We start from the raw sequence: 24,002 nt of genomic DNA, 5'->3' as shown, positions 1-24,002 counted from the left end.
ACTGTGACTCCAAATGAACATTGATATTAAAACCATTTCTGAAATAAGGCTTAAGCAATTCAAAGTTAGAGGAGGAAAGGTAGGAAGATAAAACTTCCTCAGGTAAAAGATTGTAAATATGTGGAATAGTTTATACAGAGAAGCAGTGGTAGCAGAGAATGCTAGAAATTTGCACAGGACAATGGACAATTGTTGTGGAAGATGAATAGCTTAAAAGCTGTCAAGCAACCTATATCCGATGTATATTGTCAGCACAATACATGTAACTAATTCGATAAGGTTCTGTGTTCCTAATGTATTGCAACATTTAGGGAGATTTTCATCATGAGTATTCGTGATTCCCTGGAACTTGCCTGAGAACCTTTGAAAACTGGGAAGAATTTCCCAACGATTTCTGTGAATTTGCACTACTTCTTAATGGCAATCTCCAGGAACAGTGGTGGTGAGTTATGCACGATGCTGTGCCATCGACTGAACTAGGTTTGCCTGTTTTTTGTATAATTTATAATCAAAGAAACACCTTTGCTGAGGTACATCACCCCATTGGAAAAGGAAATCATTGAATGCATTGTGGAGGAACAGAGAAATCTTGGAGTCCAAGTACATAGATCCCTCAAAGTTGCTGCAAAAGTGCAGAGGGCGGTTAAGAAGGCATATAGTGTGCTGGCCTTCATTAACTGGGGCACTGAGTTCAAGATCCGAGGGGTAATGTTGCAGCTCTATGAGACTCTGGTTAGACCACACTTGGAATATTGTGTTCAGTTCTGGTTACCACATTACAGGAAGGATGTGGAAGCTTTGGAGAGGGTGCAGAGGAGATTTACAAGGATGCTACCTAGGTTAGAGAGCTCGTCGTATGAGGAGAGGTTGAGCGAGTTAGGGCTTTTCTCTTTGGAGTGGCGGAGGATGAGAGGAGACTTGATAAAGGTATATAAGATTATGAGAGGCATAAACAGAGAGGAGAGCCAGCATCTTTTCCGCAGGGTGGCAACGGCCAATACTGGAGGTCACCTATTTAAGGTGCGTGGAGGAAGGTAGATTTTTTTTTTACACAGAGAGTGCCTGGAATGCACTGCTGGGGGTGGTGGTAGGGGCCGATATGATAGGGTCATTTAAGAGACTATTATATAGGCACATGGATGAAAGGAAAATAGAGGGTTATGGAAGGTGATATAGAGAGGGGAGTAGATTGAATGGGGATAAGGTTTATATTGATTGGCACAACATTATGGGCTGAAAGGCCTGTACTGTGCTGTACTGTTTTATGTTCTATGTTCTAAAACAAGCTTCTTTCCTTCATCAGCAACAGATTATATTAGCAATCAGTAATTAACAATAATGTGCTGGGCTGTTACACATGTACCTAGCACCAAAAATGAATGAAATGGATAGTAATGGAGGTCGCATTTTAGTTGAATTACAATGAAAATCCAGAAATGGTGTACAGCAAAACCGTCAAATTGTAACAAAGGTCAGCGAGATGTTTTAATATCCATTTTCTTTACAGTCAGATTATGAAGCAACGATCCTCAAGAGCCCTGCTTGGCCAAAGGGGTTACTGACCAGGGGCAGTGTCAGTGAACAAGTCGGTGTGGGCCCACAGCTCGAGAATTAAATAACGTTTTAAAAATTTCTCATGTATCTCCTGGCAAATGACCAGAGGGACAGCTCTACAACAGATCACTGGTTACCCATTGGGCAATAGTTATTGCACAGATCAAGTGTGAATGCAACAAGGTCTGTAAGAAAATCATTTTAACAGAATGCATTCCCCAGTGACTCCTTGTGAAAATGAACCACATAATGCAAAGCTGATCCATAGACTCGCAAGATTCCAAGTTTGATCTTCAGCACCCACATCAATAACAAATATCATTCTCTCTCTTGTGCAATGCTTTATGCCATGCATTTCCAAAGGCATCCACTGGGAAAATATACCACAGGTGTTGTTAATCAACGGTGACCAAAAGAATTGACAAAGATCCAAATTTTCTGTGCCTGAAATGATACTCAGATCCAATATTAACTCCTTTTTTCTCACTGAGTTCCAAAATTGCTGCTTGCAAGGTGAAATAAAACCCAGGCAGTGAATTAACTTCACTAAGTAACATCAGGATGGGAATTTTACCCAAAACACAATTAGTTTACGAAAACTAAACCAATGAAGACAACAGGAGTGTAAACCAATAACTTGCCTCTGACTTTGTTCTACTTTCATCTTGCAGCTTCAAAAATTGTTACACTTAAAAGTTTCACTGTTACAATTTAATATCATTTCATTATCTAAGGAGAAATAGGTACTCCAAAAAAAAAATGCATGGCTTTAAAGTCAAGCTAAGTTTTGCTTTGGTCATTTACAGGATGTGGGCATCATTGTCAAGGCCAGTAGTTATTGCCCATCCCACACTAATGATCAGAAAATGTTGGTAAGCCATCTTCTAAAACTGCCGCGGGCCGTAGAGAAGGTACTTCCACAGTGCCATTAGATAGTGTTCTGGGATTTAAACCTCGGAAAATTAATTATTACATTACATTTTTAAGGGCAATATTTTGTTTGAAATGCATGCATTCCAGGCATTTGCTTGGATATATTGTAATAGTACCCATTTCTATCCAATAATATCTTCAAAAATCAGTCATTTTGCTTTGTGAATCATGTTTGCAAAGCAGTTTTTGCTACCCATTCTTGGCTGAAGGTGTAAGAACCAACTACATACTGTAAGGCTGGACAGGGAGAGGTGGCCTTTTGAGTGCCCTTGACAAGATTTAATCAATTACTTGATTTATTGAATTTCACTTCACAACTTGCCATGGTGGGTGGAGTGTATGGATGAGATCACTATACCTACTACACATTGGGACAAAGAGTACCCCTCACAGTTTGGATCCCTCAAATTCTTAACAAGAAAATCTTTTCACAGTATCGTCACCAGCACATTATTTTGCTTCCAGTGCTGAAGCTGATAACTGGTGTATCGGTATTTCAGTGGAACAAAGGAAATAACAGTGGTATGAGAGAGGAGTTGGCCCAAAATGATTGAAAGAGTAAGCTAGCTGGAGGGACGGCGGAGCAGAAATGGAAGGAATTTCTACAAGTAATAAGGAAAATGCAGGATAGATATATTCCAAGAAAAAAGGTTTTTAATGGAAAAGAAGCACAAATGTGGATAACGAGAGAGGTGAAGGCTAAAATAAAAAAGCAAAAGGGAAGGCATACAAGGAAGCAAAAATTAGTGGGAAAACAGAAGACTGGGAAACTTTTAAAAGCCCGCAGAAAGAAACTAAGAAGGTCGTTAGGAAGAAAAAGATGAATTATGAAAGGAAGTTGGCGGATAACATTCGAAAGGATACTAAGAGTTTTTTTAAATATATAAGGAGTAAAAGAGAGACACGGGTTGATATAGGACCAATCGATAACGGTGCAGGAGAGATTATAATGGATGATAAAGAGATGGCAGAAGAACTAAATGAGTATATTCCATCGGTCTTCACTGTGGAGGACATCAGCAATATACCGGTTAGTCAGGGGTCTCACGGAATGGAACTGAGTTCAGTTAAGATTATTAGAGAGAAGGTGCTAGGAAAACTAAATGGGCTAAAGACTGATAAGTCTCCCGGACCGGATGAGGTGCATCCCCGGGTTCTGAAGGAGGTAGCTTTAGCGATAGCGGAGGCATTGGTGATAATTTTCCAGGAATCAATAGACTCTGGCATGGTTCTGGAGGACTGGAGGGTCGCAAATGTAGTTCCGCTGTATAAGAAAGGTGGGAGGCAGCATAAAGGAAATTACAGACCTAGTAGTCTGACGTCGGTGGTAGGAAAGTTATTGGAATTGATCCTCAAGGATGAGGTTATGGAATACCTAGAAGTGCAAGGCAAGATAGGTCCTAGCCAACATGGTTTCGTGAAGGGAAGATCCTGCCTGACCAACCTATTGGAGTTTTTTGAAGAAATCACAGGTAGGGTGGATAAGGGAGAGGCGGTAGATGTTGTGTATTTAGACTTTCAAAAGGCCTTCGGCAAGGTGCCTCATAAGAGACTGATTAATAAGATGAGAGGTCATGGAATTACAGGTAGGATAACAGAATGGGTGGAGCATTGGCTGGTTGGCAGGAAGCCAAGGGTGGGAATAAAAGGATCTCGTTCTGGTTGGCTACGGATTACTAGTGGTGTTCCGCAGGGGTCGGTGTTGGGGCCGCTTCTTTTTACCTTGTACGTTAACGATTTGGATGATGGAGTAAATGGTTTTGTGGCTAAGTTTGCGGATGACACCAAGATAGGTGGAGGAGTAGGGAGTATTGAGAAGACAGGAAGGTTGCAGAGAGACCTAGATAGTTTAGGAGAATGGGCAAGGAAATGGCAGATGAGATTCAATGTTGAGAAATGTGCAGTTGTACACTTTGGAAACAGAAATAAATGGGCAGATTATTATCTAGAAGGAGAGAAAATTCAAAGTACAGAAGAACAAAGGGACTTGGGGGTACTCGTGCAGGATATCTTAAAGGTTAACCACCAGGTCGGATCAGTGGTAAAGAAAGCGAATGCTATGTTGGCATTCATTTCGAGAGGTATAGTGTATAAAAGTAAGGAAGTGTTGATGAGGCTCTACGGGGCACTAGTGAGGCCTCATTTGGAATACTGTGCACAATTTTGGGTCCCATATCTTAGGAAGGATGTGCTGATGCTGGAGAGGGTTCAGAGGAGATTTACGAGGATGATTCCCGGAATGAAAGGGCTTACATATGATGAGCGTTTGTCGGCTCTTGGACTGTACTCACTGGAGTACAGAAGAATGAGAGGGGACCTCATAGAAACATTTAAAATGTTGAAAGGACTGGACAGAGTAGATGTGGCTAAGCTGTTTCCCTTGGTGGGTGAGTCCAGGACCAGAGGGCACAATCTTAGAATTAGAGGGTACAGGTTTAAAACAAAGATGAGGAGAAATTTCTTTAGCCAGAGGGTGGTGAATTTGTGGAATTCCTTGCTACGTACAGCAGTGGAGGCCAGATCATTGGAGGCGTTTAAGGAAGAGATAGATAGATATCTAATTAGTCGGGGTATCAAGGGATATGGAGATAAGGCTGGAAATTGGGGTTAGAATAGATTTTTTTGCCCGCCCCCCCCCCATTTCTCGTTTCTTTTTCTTTTTCCCCATTTCTTTGGAGCAGACTCGATGGGCCGAATGGCCTACTTCTGCTCCCTTGTCTTGTGATCTTGTGATGAAGCAATGAGCTAGAAGGCAGATTATAGAATCCTAACAGCACAGAAGTAGATCATACATCCCAGCGAGTCCATCTGGACTTTGTTGGAAAAGTAGATAAAAATATCAGTTCCTTTTCCAAAACACTGCGCTGAACACACCTACCAAGATCATATCTTGGAAATTCCCTAACATTAAGATTTTGCATTGCAAAGATTTCAGTTATCAATGTAAAAGTCAAAGCAAACCTTGACTGCATTTCCAACTGTGCCTTTTGTTGGCACTGCTGTTGCACTTGGTGGTGAGGTTGGGTGTAAGGTACGCCCTGTGCCTGTTGCTGAAGGCCAACCTGGCACTGAGAATGCTGAGGATGATGATGCTGAGGCACCTGCTGCTGACATACAACTGAAGGCTGATGCTGCTGCTTCTGTGTCTGCTGTTGTTGCTGCTTATATCGGGAAAGACTAAAGAAGAGACCCAAGATGGCCTTCAGATTTCCATTCCGGATTTCTGAAACAGATAAAGCATTAATACGTGCATCAGTTTATGTTACACAAAATGTTCATCATCTTACTTGTTTTAGCTATAATTATTTAAGTGAGATTACAATTTTGCCATTTTACATAATGTCTCCCCATCTCTCCCCTCCAAGGCTCTCTCTTTTATATCTCTGTCTTTCAATCTGTAAATAGTTTTGGTTGTAGCTTTTTTTTTGTAAAACAGTTTAGTTACTATGCTCTGGATTTTCCATCCAAAAGAAATTGGAAAACCATAAAAAAATTTGTGTAAGCCGTAAATATGAGCTCTTAATTGAGCATTACTTTTTTTCTCAGTAATCTCCACATGCCTCCAGAGTGCAGATGCTCCACCACTGAGACTCTATCTTCCTTGATTTGGAAATGGATTTAAAATCTTTGATGAAAGCACTATGTTTTACTATTTTCCAAACCCTGCTGTACCAATTCAAGATGACATGAAGAGAAAACAAGTTCTTATTCACATGGTTTAGGTTTTCTCAGATGGATAATAAATGCTGGACTTGCCAGTGATGCCCGCATAGTGGAAAATTAAAACATGAAACAAAACATGCCATACCTTCCTCAGAAATCTAATTTAGCATCTTTATCTGTTAACTAATTTTCTGCCATATATATCCTTTCATTAATTGCAGGAGTCACAGTAATAACAGTTACATTATATATCTGGAATGCATCTACTCCAGATATATTATTGGATATATCTGGAATAGATAAATCAGATATCGTTTCAGCAATATTTCTTTAAACTTCCTTTTCAATGCACTTTGTGAAAACAATGAGTGTTTGTGAAACTTGCTTATTCAGAATAATATTAATATCAAAAATTATAACAAAGACTTTTGGGAATCAACTGGACTCACTCTTGGACAGTGGGGCAAAACATGTTTTGAGGAAGGATTAGATTCACAACCTAAATTACTTCAGAGGGCCACTTGCATGATATGTTTTATTTTAACCACAAAGATTCAGAGCTGGTATTTTTGGATCTATCTGTGAAGACAAATGTGGTTTTACATATTTGACAGCAGAATCTGCTTGTTTCCATTCTTAGCCTTTCTCCGTCCTGAAGACACACAAGTATTTCAGGTCCGTATCCAGAAATCACTTCAAGCATTCATTGTTTTACAGATTAAATTAATTATTAAAATAATGTGCACACATAAGTGCGCATGCACACACAAAAGCCATCCTTAATGTTAATTTGTTTTATTTTTTTGGTCGCTCAGCTCTGACCGAGAAAAGAGCCATCATCTTTAACCATTTCAGATCGAGCTAGTAGCAAGTCTCAACTTCCAGAATTTCTGCTTTCCCCAGTAAACTGAACATATCATCTCACCCCACCCCTGCATCCACTTCCAGAGTCTTGGTCCTATCAACTTGCATCTATGTTTCCGGAACTTACTCTAGTGAGGCGACAGAAGAATTAGGAAACCACAAATAAACTTAAGGTCATCAACAAGAAATGTTAAGTACTTCTCTCAACATTTACAAATTTTCCAATGTCCTCTGTTTGATGTCAAGCATTTGCAGTATTATGTTTTCAAATAAGCTCAAGACTGCTACAGGGGTACCAATCAAAACTCAACAACTCACCTGAGCTGACCCTCATAAACTTGTAGGTCCATAGATCAGGTTAAGGTTCTTAACTTTGAAAAATGATGAAACTTCTCATAATAGAATCATCAGGTTGGAAATTTTCCCTGAACCGTTCTTTGGATATTTCCCTAAGACTCAGGAGGAGGTCATTCAGCCCACTGAATCCATACCAAATCTTCGTGTACATCCATCAGTCCCATTTCCCCACTTATCTCCCTGAACCTATTCACTCTCATCCATCAACTCCTCCCATACCACTCTAAATTTTCCTGCCACCCACCATCCCCAAGGGGGAATTTACAGCAGCCAATTAACCTACCAGCACATCTTTGGAATGTAGGAGGAAACTGGAATACATGGGGGAAACCCACATAGTCCCAGAGAGAATGACATTCAAGCACCTACCTATAATAAACAATTTTATTTTCCCTAAATTTCCACCAACTGACCCCAGATTCTGCTCACCTACACACCAAGGGCAATTTATTGTGGCTTATAGGGACAATTTACAATTAACCTACTAACCCGTTGGAATGTAGGAGCAAATCAGAGTACCTGGGGGAAACCCATACAATCACAGGGAAAACTCCACACTGACAGAACCAGAGGACAGGATTGAACCTGGGTCACTGAAGCTGTGAGGCTGCAGTTCTATTAGTTGCACCACAATGTGGCAAGACACTGCACAAATACTACTCTAGAAGACATTTGTGGTAACACTTCCTCCTCACCCCACCGAAATTCCCAAATGCAGCATTAGCACCATGATCCAATACATTAGACAAGTCCCTTTCAAGGTAGACAAGGGCCTAATGTAAATATCCATGAACTGGGAAAGTTGAAAGAAAGAGTAGACAGAATTGTTTGTCAAACTTAACCTCCCACAGTCATAATTTTCCCACATCTGTCTATCTGTAGGAGCTACAGCCACATGTTGATTTAGTGAAAGGTGCATTTCTGGAAAACATTTTGTGAAATGAATATTTGCATGTTAAAAAGAATGCAAGAAATGTATTATAGACATCTCAGTACAGTGTATACCTATTCACAGAAAGTGACACACTATTCATTATAATAAATAATAGCACTGCAATTTAACCTCCAAGTTTCAATGCATAATAGCAAAAATTCATGAATCGAATGCTCGTAAATCAAGGAAGCATGGCACAAATGACTCTTAGCAGCAATGGGCAGGAAATCTTCTCTCAGTCACCTCCTGTGCAACTCTGGAAACAGCTCTCACAAGGTATGCGCTAACTACTCCTGAGACATTTCACTCCTTGCCAGGGAAAGGTGCTGGACCTCTGCTCGAGAGAAAATGGGGTTCATCAACAAGGAACAAGCTCCAAGCATCACTAACTCACTGGAATGTTGAAATATGCAGAGTTCAATGGGCTCGGGTGGCTTTACTGTTCCCAGCCAGCAATGATAATGTGGCAGTTGGGTGGGTTAGTTAATTATACAAATGTGGTTTATGTTCTTGCTGTAGGAGGCAGTCAAATTTCAAAAAATAACATTAGCACTTGGATAGCTAGCTTGGAGTGTTAAAAGTTTGGTGTGAAAGAAAGCCAAACCGGCAGGCATGGTAGCGTAGCGATTAGTGTAACGCTATTACAGCACCAGTGACTCAGGTTTAATTCCAGCTGCTGTCTGTAAGGAGTTTGTACGTTCTCCCCGTGACTTGCGTGGGTTTCCCCCGGGTGCTCTGGTTTCCTCCCACATGCCAAAAAAAAAGACGTACGGGTTAGGAAGTTGTGGGTACGCTATGTTGGTGCTGGAAGGTGGCGACACTTGTGGGCTGCCCCCAGAACACTCCACGTAAAAGATGCATTTCACTGTGTGTTTTGATGTACATGTGACTAATAAAGATCTTAATCTAATCTAACCAATAGAACTCCTGCCAACACTGCATTTGCTGCCACATCACACGCCCTGAGGTGAGTTGGAAAGAAAGATTTCAAGTGCTCAAAATGGACCAATGTTCAAGATCCATAAACAACGTTCCTGCTTGATAACTCCGGTTAGTTTGAGACTACACCGTGTGAGATCATTTCTTACCTTCTGCTGAAAGACCCTGTATATTCACTCCTTTGGCAGCCAAGAAACTCAGGCACACATCGATATTTTCAATCTAGAAAAAAGATAAACACAAAGGGAAACAGCAATTTAAATCCTGTTTTACTGAGCAATAGATAAGAGATTTTTCCATCTACTTTAAATAATATTTTAACCTCCCATGACAATTGAACATCTTGCTTTTCAGACGTATTTCTTCCTCTGCATAAAAATGACCAACCAAACAACCAAAAAAGGGGAAAAGAAAAAAATCATCAGATACTATCGCGAGTTTTCTTATCATTTCCCAAATTCCTTCTCACCACTAATGAGTACTTTTTATTATTTTAAATCCACTCTTTTCACCTAATTATTACTTATCTAAGGAAATTGTAAATCCACAAAAATATAAAATGATTTATAAGGACAAAGAGATTGTTAAATAAAAATTATGAATACTTATAATTAAACCAGTGAAAAGTCATTTGCAGGTCACGTAACTAACATTTCAGATTATTTTATGGTTCCTAGACACCTAAAGTTCTTGTGAGACGAGTGATAGCAGAAGATTCTGCTGGAGAAGACTGTGAAAGCGCACACCTTCAATTGAAGCAGGGGACCACTGACAGCAACATAGGGATTTTTACGCTTCGTTCCGTGTTTGCTCACCTTTGAAGCTGCTGATTGTTCCACAGCTCCATGAAGGAACACTTGGCTGATTCCCCATTATTAAGACTTCACAATTCAGGCCAATGCATTCAAGTCCTGATGTAGGGCTTGAACTCAGGACCTTCACCTCAAGATCATCTGACTAAATCTGAAACTCTATTGTTCAACTTCCTTCCATTGCTGCTTAATAGTACACTCTGTAAACTGATGGAAATGTTCAATTTATAAAGGAAAAACAGAGATACAAGAGACTGCAGATGCTGGAATCTGGATCAAAAAACAATCTGCTGGGAGAACTCAACGGGTTGAGCAGCATCTGTGGGAGGAAAAGAATTGTCGATCTTTCGGGCCGAGACCCTATGCTCGACTCAAAATGTCAACAAGTACTTTTTCCTTTGGATGATGCTCAACCCACTGAGTTCCTACAACAGATTAAGAATAAACCTCTGTCAGATATTAGATTTTGCTCAGATAGCTGAGTCTGCAGTGACAGCTATTGGCAAGTTTGCTAAAATTTGATGAGTTGCATCTTCCTCCAACCAGATATTGACAAGAGAAACGTTCCTCTTTGTCCTCAGACACAAAATCCACAATCTCATAACTGATTTCGTCCTCTTCCTCACCCGTTGAACCCAGCTGAAGCAAATGCCGCAATCCCAGTGTTGCATTCTTTAACTGGAGACATCCAAGGCACAGAATGGCATGCTACAGGGAATTGTGGAAACAAGGACTGTTGCACCTTCTGAAGGAAGATCCATTAAAACTGAACAATAAAAATAATGAGTATGCAATGTTCAGTATGGACATAATGGGCCAAGCACCTGTTTCTGATCTGTTTGACTCTATTACTTGATTCCAGGAAGAGTGAGGGGTGTGGGACTCAACAGAACAATGCCATCAACGAGCACAGATGTGTGCTTTCTTCAGTTATTAGTTTTTTTAAAAATGGGTCTCAGGATATTGATCACCAAAAAGCAGTCCATTATTTCTTCCTGGGCCCAGTATATAGATGCAACCATGAAGAAGATGCACCAACATCTCTACTTTCTTAGAAGTTTAAGGAGATTTGGCATGTCATCGAAGACTCTGACAAACTTCTACAGATGGACAGCGGAAAGCATTCTGACTTGCTGCATCACAACCTGGTTTAGAAACTCCAATGCACAAGAACGCATGAGGCTACAGAGAGTAGTGGACTCGGCCAGTTCCATCTTGGGTACAGCTCTCCTTCCTGGCAATGTCTCAAGAAGGTGACATCCATCATCAGGGACCTCCCTCCCCGCCCCCCCACCATCTGGGTGGTGCCCTCTTCTTGATGCTGCCATCAGGCAAGAGCTACAGAAGCCTGAAGACCCACACCTCAAGGTTCAACAACAGCTTCTTCCCCACTGCCATCAGGTTCTTGAACCGATCTGAAAAACAACAACACTACCTCCTCCCTCTCAACTTGCACTAGTGTCATTATGTTTATTTTATCATGTAAGTTATGTACAACTTATACTCATTTGTTAACTTATGTTTATAATGTACAGTGCTGCTGCTGCAAAAGCTCATTTTCAAGGCATTTATACCCTTGACAATAAACTCTTCCTAACCCAATTACAGTATTTAATACTGCCACCGAGGCTGCATTCAGTTCATTTAAAAAAATAAGAGGATTTAACCTGGTTCTTTGCCAGGGCAAATGTGTCCTTTGACCCACCACATCCATGCCAACACTCACGTAAGTGGGTCACCCACTCTTTTAATGAACTTGCCAAGCTGTGACGACAGCACCTATTTTAAGCAGTCACTAAAAGGACAGTAAATAAAAGATCTCACTTACCCTACATTCCCAAATGAATTTAAAAGCCATGAATCATTCTCTGCGAGGGCATAATGGTAAACAAAACCATGTTGTAAAATTCTTTATGTGGTCGTTAGGTGTGTTAGCTTTATACGCTGTAAGTTTCTCATGGAAATTCAGTATGAAACATGCTGTCCAAGATCCAACGTCCTTGGTGCACAGCAAGGTTTACCAGCAGCCAAGAGCAGCACAAATTAGACGATGTTTCCTACATAAGTATTAAGAAATGATAAAAAAAACTAATGCATGCCATCATTCTATAAAAGTTAATTCACCCTTGCAGCTTCACACTTACCACACTTGGATTTACAAAGAAATATTATCATTTTTACACCTCCCCCTCAAATCCAGCACGGGTTGAATGTATTGCAAGGGTCCACACAGTATGAATGGCACAGAATGAACCAACACACCATATTTTACACATAGTTTAACAGTTCAGTTGCTGCAGTAATTTATTGCACAGTATATGAATTGGACATCTATTCTCGTAGAACACAAAGTGTGAAAGGAATACTATTTTTCATACAGTGCAATGCAGCTGGAATTTCTAGCCACGAAGTGGTGCAGTTACAGTTCAAGGACAGCCATTTGGAGATAAATTAATGAAGAAACTCACCTCCTGTAGATATCAAACTATCAAGACTCAATAGCATAAATCCAAGCCTTGATGCCATTAAGTTAAACCTTCCATTTGTGCACTTGTCTCCTGGCAACACTGAATGCCATAGTGATGATGTAATCCTAGCTTGATTCTGTACACCTGAGAGCCCAGCAGCAACTGCATGGTAAGGAGGATGGCTCCACCATTTGTAACTCAGAAAGTGAGCTGCATTGAGTGCACTTAGCCTGAGGCAGCATGTATTGCAAAACGTTTCGTGCATTAAGTTAATGATCTAAAATCTGCAGCACTTCAACTGCTGCTCGTAGTATGAAAAACCATTCCCCCCCCCCCCACCCCTGCCCCAGGCTGAGAAGGGATTCAGCCTTGTTCTGAGAGAAAAGATCATATCGTGGCAGACCCTGAAATCCCACCCCCCTCCCCCCCACCCCCCCAAGGAAAATTTGCTGCCCACCCTTCTCAGAGATAACCTTAAGTGGAGGAAATACTTCAGGTGTCATACGCTCCAACTTTTATTGGACAATCTGCACACTGAGAGTTGTTGGTTTAATATTTGGCATGGAGGAACAGCATCCTAGTAAAACTTGATTCAAGATCTGACCACTGAGCTTCACTCTTTCTGCTCGCAACATACATCATACTGAACTGCTTTTATACAGGACACAAAACATATGACTACTCAATGAACAAATGAGACATTCAGGACTCGGCAAACTATGCAGCAAGGTGCAGTCAATGCGCACACTGCAAACTCCAGCCCTGAGCTTGCATATCATGCGGCAGAGCCTGTCTACCTGACCCCAGCTGAACTCAATGGGTCTTGATCAGATATGCTGGGTTCAACTCAAGTGCTTAATCTGATAAAGTACTTGTGTTCGGTTCAGGTTGGGTCAGGTCATGCCGGCCCTGCTCAGCAGTTTATCCAGGTCAGGGTGATTTGCTGAGTAATAACATGTGTGTCCTTTGATATGAATGGGTTTTTCATTCACAAACAGATAAGTAGCAGGATTGAGCTTGTTGCAGCAATGGTCAGAACAGGTTTAATAAACGCTTATAAATCCCTGGGCTCAGGTTTGATGTGGATTGGCCATGGCAGAGATTACTTTCCTGGAAAGCTTTGATACACTCCACTAAACCAATGGATGTCACCAGCTACCTATCAAACCTCAACGTACATTATTTACCATTATTTTAAGCTGAAAGAACAATGCTTTGAATAAAAAAAATCCAATTTTCAGAACAAAAAGGTTATTTTATCACATTATTTCAAATTACTGCTAACATTTTAACTCAGGATATATATATATATAGCTACAATTCTAACCATTTATGTGGTCAACTCAGATCCACATGCATAAATCAGTAGTGTAATCCCACAAAAACAATGGTACACAATTCTTATATTGCTACTGTAGTTTTCAAAGAGGCATCACAATTGGGTGCACTACCTATCATACTGTCCAACCTTTTGAGCACCTCCTGCCCCAAGTGTAAGTAAGCCTGTGGGCCCCACCAGCCACCTCAGAACCCACTGAACTGGAGTGGAAAAAAGTCATCCTTGATCCTGAAGGAATGCTTAAGTAAAAGAGGAGGAGGCATTACACCTTCAACTTTGTTTAATACTAGTGTCAGACTAGTTCATGCCTCTGAGTCAGGTGATTATAGGTGAAGCCTCTGCTCGAGAAGCATGTCCACAAAACCCAGTCTGGCCCTTCAGTTCAGTACTGAGGGAATACTACAATGTTGGAGAGAAGTCATCTTTCAGACAAGGTGATTGTTAAATCCATCTGCCCTCAGTTGGAGTCCTGATGCAGGGTTTCAACTCGAAACATTGACAGTTTCTTTCCTCCCAGAGATGCTGCTCGACCCACTGAGTTCCTCCAGCACATTGCTTGTTGCTCCAGAGTCCAGTGTCTGCAGTCACTTGTGTCTGCTCTCAAGTGGACATGCATTGCTCTAGAGGACCATTCAAAGTGCAGCTAGTTCTCCTGGTGCACCAGAGGACCCTCAGATGATACCTCACTGAAACGGATTACATGTCGATTTGTTTCACTGCTGTTTGTGCAAACATGCTGTGCACAGATTGATTATCACATTAATTCCAACCACTTCACTTCAAAAATTTTCATTGACTGCTAAGCGTTTCAAGACATCACAAGCAATGAAGTAGAAAAGCAACTTCAACTCTTGGCACTATTAAAAAAAACATTGTATTTCCCAACAAGATCCTGACCTGTAAAGATTTTTAGTCACTTGCTAAGATGGCAAAATGTGGCAGAAAGGACGATGCCCACATAAATGTGCAGATCATTGACATCATGGCTTTGTACTTTCAACAGTAATTGCCCTGAGAGGTGGGGTTACTACCTCAGCTGTTCCCTGACACATGAACCAACAATAAAAGTTCAAGGAGCTCACCTGTTCTCTTTCTGCTCAGTATCTCAGAAGACATTAAATGTGACGATGAAGAAAAAAAATTGCCTCCTGCTTTGTTTGGTGCTTAAACAAAGACTAGAAATTCCAGGAGGTAGTGCAAGGGTTTGTGTGCTACACAATGGTTCGGGCACAAAAATAATTGCCAAAAACAATGTAAGTTCAATCCCACTCCTCTGTGCATGTGATACATCTACACATGGAGACTCCTGAGCATGGGGCAGTGACATCAACTGCTGTGCAACTTGCGTTTGACATTGCTGCTACCAAAAAAATTGCAGGATTGCCAATGCAGGCCCCAATGGGAATTTGAAGGGTTTGCACTCACTGAATTACTATCAGGGAGTCCGTAAGTGACACAAACCCTTAAATGATCCTGGTTCTTTGACTTCACAGGTAATGGAGAGGGTGGGTGGGTGGGTATTCTTATTCATTCCTATCATTATCCACCTCCAACGGTAAGCAATCACAGTAGTGTAGCGGTTAGCATAACGTTATTACCAGCACCAGCGACTCAGGTTCAATTCCTGCCGCTGTCTGTAAGGAGTTTGTACGTTCTCCCCGTGACCGTGGGGGTTTCCTCCGGGTGCTCCAGTTTCCTCCCACATTCCAAAGACGTACAGGTTAGGAGGTTGTGGGCATGCTATGTTGACACCGGAAGCGTGGCGTCACTTGCGGGCTGCCCCCAGAACACTCTACGCAAAGATGCATTTCACTGTGTATTTCAATGTACATGTGACTAATAAAGAAATCTTATCTTATCAAGATGGTTCATTACCCATCAGAGACATGCTGTGAATACTCTCATCACAAGCCCGGCACTTGAAGGCAAATTGGCCTTAATTCAGCTCAGCAACTGTTCCAAAGAATTCCTACTGTGATGGGAGACTGTGCTGTAAATCTCACATTGACTCTATAGGTAAGCTGTGGTTTCAATAAGCCTTGTGATCTTTTTTTTATAATTGGCACTGATCCTTCACTTGTGCCTTGTTTTTTAGCACACAAGGATTTCTAGCCCTTCATCTATTTGCAAGTTTAATGCAAACATGTATCAAAGTCCTGTTTTGGAGGATGTTAATCTTTGAATACATAAGCCAGAAGGAAAATAAAACACACTATAAATGAGAAAACAGAAAAACTCTCTGATGATCACAAAAAGGAACTACTGTGCTAAGATCATGAAATAAAAAGGAAAGTTTCAAAGTTAAAATCTAAATACAATATTCAACAGCAACCTTTGGAGAAAATTGACAGATTTTGTTAACTGAACCTTCGTATAAATTTAAACATGTTTTCTTTCCTTCTCCTGAGTCTGAAGGTCACAGTTATCTTCACAATCTATCATTACCTGAGACAAAATGTTCAGAAAGAAGCTTTGCTGCACAGCCAGGTACAATTTGACACCCTTTTATTTGGGACGAATATTACCGAGTCAATTCCACCACTCCAGAGCATTAGTTTGCTGTGTTCTTATTCACTATTCACATCAAACATTACTTACACTGGTCTTCAAAACAGAACACAGAACACTACAGCACAGTACAGGCCCTTCAGCCCACAATGTTGTACTGAAATTTTATCCTGCTCTAAGATCTAGCTAACCCTTCTGTCCCACATAGCCGTCCATTTCTCTATCATTCATGTGTCTATCTAAGAGTTTCTTAAATGTCCCTAGCGTATCTGCCCCCACAACCTCTGCAGGCAGTGCGTTCCACACACCTACCACTCTCTGTGTAAAAAGCTTACCCCTGACATCCCCCTTATATCTTCTTCTAATCACCTTAAAATTATGCCCCCTTGTGTTAGCCATTGTTGCCTGGGAAAAAGTCTCTGACTGTCCACTCGATCTATGCCTCTTATCATCTTGTACACCTCTATCAAGTCACCTCTCATCCTCCTTCTCTCCAAAGAGAAAAGAAGGAGAAATCCCACAAATTTTATAATATTAGAATTATTCTGAAGCACATTGTGTCTGACCTACATTGGTAAATTAGACTCCTTTGCAAATGTCAGTGGAAACTGAGGTGGCATTATTTGTGTTGTCATCAACAGTGAGTAACGTACAAGCGCTTAATAAACAAATTGTTCAAACACTAACTGGTTGACTGTGGCTGAGTCACGTAACTATGACCAGCTACTCTTTACTCTCCTATAAATAGACTTCTGTTGCTCCAAAAATGTCAGAAAAACAGTTGCACAAACAACTTTTCTACTCAGTCATTTAGGTGGCAGCAAAAGCTATTTTAGTGGGAAATAACAAAGCAAAGTTTCATTGTTCCAAAGTTTAAATTTTTATGGTTTCTGAAGGCTTGAGTAAAATTTATTAACATTAATCCCATGAGACTCCTTCACATACTTTTCCCACAACACTGCATCTCAAAAATACTTTGACAGTGTGGTCATTATATTACATTTGATAACAGTGTCACAGCATAGAAGACAGCCCTTTGGCCCATTGAGTTTATGCCAGGTCTATCAGAAACATTTGGAAGACTATAACTTCCCTGAAGTAACTCAGAATTCAGAGGGCTGACCAAATAAGGAACTCACAAACCATATATTTTGGAAATATACCCAGTGCTTTTTCATCAAAGACAAGCATCCTCATGGGGATGTTGTATTGTTGTGCTCCATCACATTATCAACGATCGAGTTCCCTGAGAAAGATTGACCAAGTTTCAACTCTACTTCCCATTCCCACACCAATCTGCTATGTCCTTGGCCTTCACCACTGCTGTGGTGAAGCCAAACACAAACTTGAAGAACACCTCATATTCTACTTGGGTAGCCTACAACCCAATGGTATGAACATTGCTCTTCCCAGTTTCAGGTTACCTACACCCCCGTGTTCCTTCACCACTCCTACAAGTCCACCTAGGTTCTCTCTTCCTTTGTTCACCTGTACCACTTCCACCTACCTTTCACCCACACACCAATCCATCTGGGGGGTGGTTCTCCCCTGGTCTACCCTTCCTATCCCCTCTCCCATATGCTTCCATCTGCCCATCATCCCTCCCTTATCTGGTTCCACTTATCAGCTTTCAGCCTCTGCCTTCCTATCTCATCCCTCCCTCTCACGTTTTTATATTGGCTATCTTTTCTCCGCACTCTCAATCTTGATGCAGGGAACATCAACCATCCCTTTGCCTCCACAGATGCTACTTGACCCACTGAGTTCTGAGTTCCTCCAGCAGTTTGTTTTTGCTCCAGATTCCAGCATCTTGTGTCCATTCTTTACATTTGTTCCACTGACGGTTTAATGATTGGGGGCGGGGGGCGGGGCAGGGCAAGGGAAGTAGATTGATGAAACACTTCAGCTTTGGAACCTCTGCTGGAGTTCAGATTTCAGGCTTGGTAAAGAAAAACTACCCAAGATAATCGGAAACGTGGACCCCGATTGCACAGAAAATAAAAGCCATCATAGTATTCAAAAACTCTCAGAGAAACATGACATAAGGAATGCAGAAGTTTATGCATTCTAATTAGTTCACCTGCTCTATCTACATGATGACATAAGTATTCTTTCATCCCTCTCACATGCTGGCAGCCAAGATTTCCCTGAAATAATCTCCACTGATGGTGGTATAGGAGCTAAATTATTGGACTAACGATCCAGAAACTCAGCCTTCAAATCCCACCATGGCAGCTGTGGACTTTAAATCCAGTTAATAACCTGGAATTAACCAAAACCAGTCATTACCAGTGATGACCACAATACTATTGGATTGTTATTAAATCTATCTGGTTCATTAATATCCTTAAGGGGCGGAAATCTGCCATCCTTACCTGGTCTGATTTACATGTGATTCCTGACCACCAAAATGGTTGACTTTCCAATGTCCTCTGAAATGATCCAGCAAGCCACTCAATTCAGGGACAATTAGAAATGGGCTAAAAATGCTGAGCTTGCAGCAGTGCTCAGATCCCAAATAGTGAATTAAACAAAAACTTGGAAACAGTATTATTCAAATCCTTGAGAAACACTGTTCAGCCTTTAAATCCACTATTTTGTAAACATGGCCTCTTCAATTCGTGACAAACAAACCTTGTAATTTCTTCCAATCATTTCTCGAATTTTCAATTTTTGGTTTGTCTTCTCGCCTCTTCCACATTCTACCACCTCTCTAACTTTGAACACTATTCCATGACAGTGATACGGTTATGCTTGTTCTTTATGCTGTCTGACTTAGTCGCTGAATTTCATTTTTACTTAAACATCTGTAACTCTTTTTCTCCCTTGTACATCTCTTCATTCTTAGATTTGAGCAGAGGACATAAGTCCCAATAGTGTGGATATTTTACCTCAGATGGTTGTAGCCAAACTTGAGCCCGAGTTATAGTCTGGTATCTCGCAGTATCTGCAGCAATTCAACATGAAGGAAGCTCTATAATGCCTATTTATGGTACTTCTCGCAGTATCTGCAGCAACTCAACATGAAGGAAGCTCTATAGTGCCCATTTATGGTACTTTTGCACAACATTAATTGCTAAATTGACAGAGCATAGTGTTAAGTGCAAGCAAAAAGAAATCCTACAAGTCATCCTGGTATTTTTAAACCTGCCCATCTTTGACTACAATTTCATTAACATTTCTATTGTGTCAAAGTGCTTTCTAAAGCATTTCCTCAACTGGCAGACAATGGTCGCGCAGTGTAATTAATGCAGAAACATTGAGCTGATGCTTGCTAAAAGGGTGTTGTGAATAACAGTGATTAGTCAAATGCACAGACACTGCATCCAGGAAGGATGTGTCAGCTACACAGTGCATGCAAAAGATTGGAATACTCTTGTTAATAATATTTGATAACAATCAGGTAAAATGTTCCCCAGCTGCACATTTAACAGCTGTTAGCAAGAACATTATAGGAAGCAAAAACTTTCGTGCTAAATTGTTTTATGTCAAGTTCTTCAACATGCCCATGGTGATCATGGAGCTTTTAAGTAAAGTATACACAAGGCATCCAAGTAAAAGAGAAAAACACATTTTCACTGCAATGGAGCAAAGTAACTACAAAATGCTCTAGAGTTCCATTCCAGTTTAAAAAGCTTGACTATTCAAATAAGCAAATCTACAAGTATTAAAATTTCAGAAAATCTAATTAGAGACAGTTATTAAAAAATACTCTGTTTGCAATTGCCACTCACGTTAAATTCAAACCAACCTAATGGCATTTGCTCCTTTTAAGGAAATCATCCCAAAATGTACAATGTACTGTTCACTTCTAAGTAAATTGGCACCTAACAGTTACATGTGGGTGGCATAAGCACATAAAGAAGTTCTGAACTACAAACAAATCAATGGCTTTGTCACAGTAAAGAAGAAAACCAATTGTCCAATTGACCTGCAGTACCAGTGGGCATCTCGAAAAGGTTAGTGCATGTAATGTTGGTATTGGCCGGGCTTGACTTTGGAGCAGACTCAGCTGAATTTGCAAAGAGGCAGAAAACATTGAAAAAGAGATGAGAGAGAGAGAGAGAATTGTACTCTCTCCTTAGCTGATGGTCCCAATTGGTTTTTGAATATTTCTTTTTCAAAGTACGTTTCTCACTGATTAGGAGTATACTTTCTTCTTACCAAGCAATTCTTGTCCTTTCACCCTGCTTCCCACCATTAAGCAAAGAGGAGATGTAAAATAGGAAAGATGATGGAATGACAGAGAAGAACAGAGAACAGGGGATGAGGCACAGAAAGAGATGAACAGATTTAGAAAAGAAAAGAACCAGAAAGCAGACCATGGCAAATGAAAAGAAGAAACAATAAAATGAAGAAAGGATATTAAAAAGGTGAAAAGTCATCATCTTGAAACATTAGAGACACAAGTGACTGCAGACACTGGAATCTAGGGCAATGAACAATCTGCTGGAGGAACTCAGCGAGTCGAGCAGCATCCGTGGGAGGAAAGGAATTGTCAGCATTTCGGGTCAAAACCCTGCATCAGGACAGAGTGGTGAGGCGAGATGGCCAGTAGAAAGAGGAGAAGGGGAGTGGTGAGAAAGGAGCCCAAGGTGATTGGTGGACTGAGGAGGGGTGCAAGATTGGTATTGGTATTGGCATTGGTTTATTATTGTCACTTGTACCGAGGTACAGTGAAAACCTTGTCTTGCATACTGTTTGTACAGATCAATTCATGACACAGTGCATTGAGGTAGTACAGGGTAAAAACAATAACAGAATATAGAGTAAAGTGTCACAGCTACAGGGAAGTGCACTGCAGGTAGACAAAGTCAAACAAGGTAGGTTGTAAGGTCAAGAGTCCATCTCATTATATAAGGGAACCATAAAATAGTCTTATAACAGTGGGACAGAAGCTGTCCTTGAGCCTGGTGGTATGTGCCCTCAGGCTCCTGTATCTTCTGCCTGATGGGAGAGGGAAGAATCATAGAATCATTGAACAGTACAGCACACTACAGGCCCTTTGGCCCACAATGTTGTGCCAATCTTTAAACCTCACCTAAGACTATCTAACCCCTTCCTCCCACATATCCCTCTATTTTAAATTCCTCCATATGCTTATCTAGCAATCTCTTGAATATGACCAATGTACCTGCCTCCACCACCGCCCCAGGCAGCACATTCCATGCCCCAACCACTCTCTGGGTAAAAAACCTTCCTCTGATATCTCCCTTGAACTTCCCACCCATTACTTTAAAGCCATGCCCTCTTGTATTGAGCATTGGTGCCCTGGAAAAGAAGTGCTGGCTATCTACTCTATCTATTCCTCTTAATATTTTGTATACTTCTATCATGCCTCCTCTCATCCTCCTTCTCTCCAAAGAGTAAAGCCCTAGCTCCCTTAGTGGTGGGTGTGGTCTTTGATTATGCTGGCTGCTTCACCGAGGCAGCAAGAGGTACAGACAGAGTCCATGGAAGGGAGGCTGGTTTCCGTGATGCACTGGGCGGTGTCCACAACTATCTGCAGTTTCTTACGGTCCTGGGCAGAGCAGTTGCCATACCAAGCCATGATGCATCCAGATAGGATGCTTTCTATGGTGCATCGATAAAAATTGGTGAGTGTCAAAGGGGACATGCCAAATTTCTTTAGCCTCCTGAGGAAGTAGAGGCGCTGGTGAGCTTTCTTGGCCGTGGCGTCTACGTGGTTGGACCAGGACAGGTTATTGGTGATGTTTACTCCAAGGAACTTGAAGATGACAGAGAGGTTACATTCATCACAGGAAATTGTCAGTGAGCTGTCCATCAAGGCATGAGTGTCCCTACAAATCTCTGCACTTTTAGGAACCCCAAATGTCCCTTCCAGATATGAATGCAAAAACTTCAATTATTAAAACTGCAGCTCCAGACTCTGCTGTTGAGCTTTGCTGCGTCCCACAATGCAGCAATGAGCAGGAAAGTGTCATATGTCAGCATATTTCAGCAAAGGTTGCCTGCAAGGATCCTTTGGCAAGGCATCAGAGAATAAGGGCAACCCTGACTTTGACAGAAATATATTTCCCCTTCAAATTACCCTTGGTTTGAGCCATCAGTTTTATTAAAAGCTATTTTTTCCTATGGGCATTGCTGGTGAGGCTAGCACATATTGTCCATCAAAGCGCTGGAAAATCTCACCAGAAATGTTCTGTGAGCATGGTTTAGGTCATCTGGGCTCCAAAGCAAGGGTAAACAAAATTTTTGCATTGCAAAATCATTCTTATCAAATACTGGCTTTAAATCTGATTGTAATATGCACAGAATTGGTTAGTGCTACATTAACACCAAATTTCAGGGGACAGTGTACATGCACCTGTCCACATCAACGGTGCTGAGGTCAAGAGGGTTGAGAGCTTCAAGTTCCTGGGAGTGAACATCACCAATAGCCTGTCCTGGTCAAATCACGTAGATGCCACAGCCAAGAAAACTCACCAGCACCTCTACTTCCTTAGGAGGCTAAAGAAATTCAGTATGTCCCCTTTGACAATCACCAACTTTTATCGATGCACCATAGAAAACATCCTCTCTGGATGCATTATGGCTTGGTACAGCAACTGCTCTGCCCAGGACCGTAAAAAACTGCAGAGAGCTGTGGACACAGCCCAGCATGTCACGGAAACCAGCCTCCTCTCCTTCGACTCCGTCTTTATCTCTCTCTGCCTTGGTGAAGCAGCCACCATAATCAAAGACCACACCCACCCGGGTCAATCCCTCTTCTTTCCTCTTCCATCAGGTAGAAGATACAGGAGCCTGAGGGCACATACCACCAGGCTCAAGGACAGCTTCTATCCCACTGTGATAAGACTAGTGAACAGTTCCCTTATATGATGAGATGGACTCTGACCTCACAATCTACCTTGTGACCTTGCACCTCACTGTCCACCTGCACTGCACTTTCTCTGTAGCTGTGACACTTTACTCTGTACTGTTATTGTTTATACCTGTACTACCTTAAAACATTTTGTACTAACTCAATGTAACTGCACTGTGTGATGAATTGACCTGTACGATCGGTATGCAAGACAAGTTTTTCACTGTACCTCGGTACAAGTGACAATAATAAACCAATACCAATAAACGGTGTACCCGCTAATCTGAGACCTTGATCTCAGGTCTTTGACTCTCCAGCCATAAGGAACATCCTCCTTACATCGTCTGTTCGGTCTAGTAGAATTTTGTAGGTTGCTATTAGATTCCCCTCTCATTCTTCTGAACTCCAGAGAAAATAGGCCAAATCAATCCATTCTCTACTCAGACATTAGTCCTGCCATGCTAGGAATCAGTGAAGTCAACCTTAATTCTGGCCACTGTCTGTAAGGAGTTTGTACGTTCTCCCCGTGTCTGTGTGGGTTTCCTCCAGTTTCCTCCCACATTCCAAAGGCGTACGGGTTAGGAAGTTGTGGGCAGGCTATGTTGGCGCCGGAAGCGTGGCGACACTTGCGGGCTGCCCCCAGAACACTACGCAATAGGTTCATTTCACTGTGTGTTTCGATGTACATGTGACTAATAAAGATATCTTATCTTATCCAAGGCCAAGAACATTCTTCCTCAGATAAAGAGACCAAAACTGCATAAAAACTCCAGATGTGGTCTCACTAAGGCCCTGTGCAGCTCCA

The 24,002-nt window shown here is 41.4% G+C and overlaps 1 protein-coding gene across 5 annotated transcripts in view; it reads right to left on the bottom strand.

Annotated features, from left to right (window-relative positions):
• nav2a (neuron navigator 2a) overlaps window positions 1–24,002 on the bottom strand; it is a 755,574-nt gene that overhangs the window by 271,083 nt on the left and 460,489 nt on the right. For all 5 annotated transcript variants that reach the window (XM_052028895.1, XM_052028896.1, XM_052028899.1 and 2 more), the window contains exons 4-5: window positions 9,394–9,466; window positions 5,449–5,710 (exon numbers count right to left, since the gene is read on the bottom strand). In XM_052028895.1, the coding sequence (XP_051884855.1) occupies window positions 5,449–5,710; window positions 9,394–9,466 (335 nt within the window). The remainder of the gene's footprint in view (window positions 1–5,448; window positions 5,711–9,393; window positions 9,467–24,002) is intronic.

The sequence above is a fragment of the Pristis pectinata genome, chromosome 14 (genome assembly GCF_009764475.1).
Source record: "Pristis pectinata isolate sPriPec2 chromosome 14, sPriPec2.1.pri, whole genome shotgun sequence".
Lineage (NCBI taxonomy): Eukaryota > Metazoa > Chordata > Chondrichthyes > Rhinopristiformes > Pristidae > Pristis > Pristis pectinata.
Note: the sequence above shows the minus strand (reverse complement) of the source record. Positions and strands in the feature narration are given on the sequence as shown.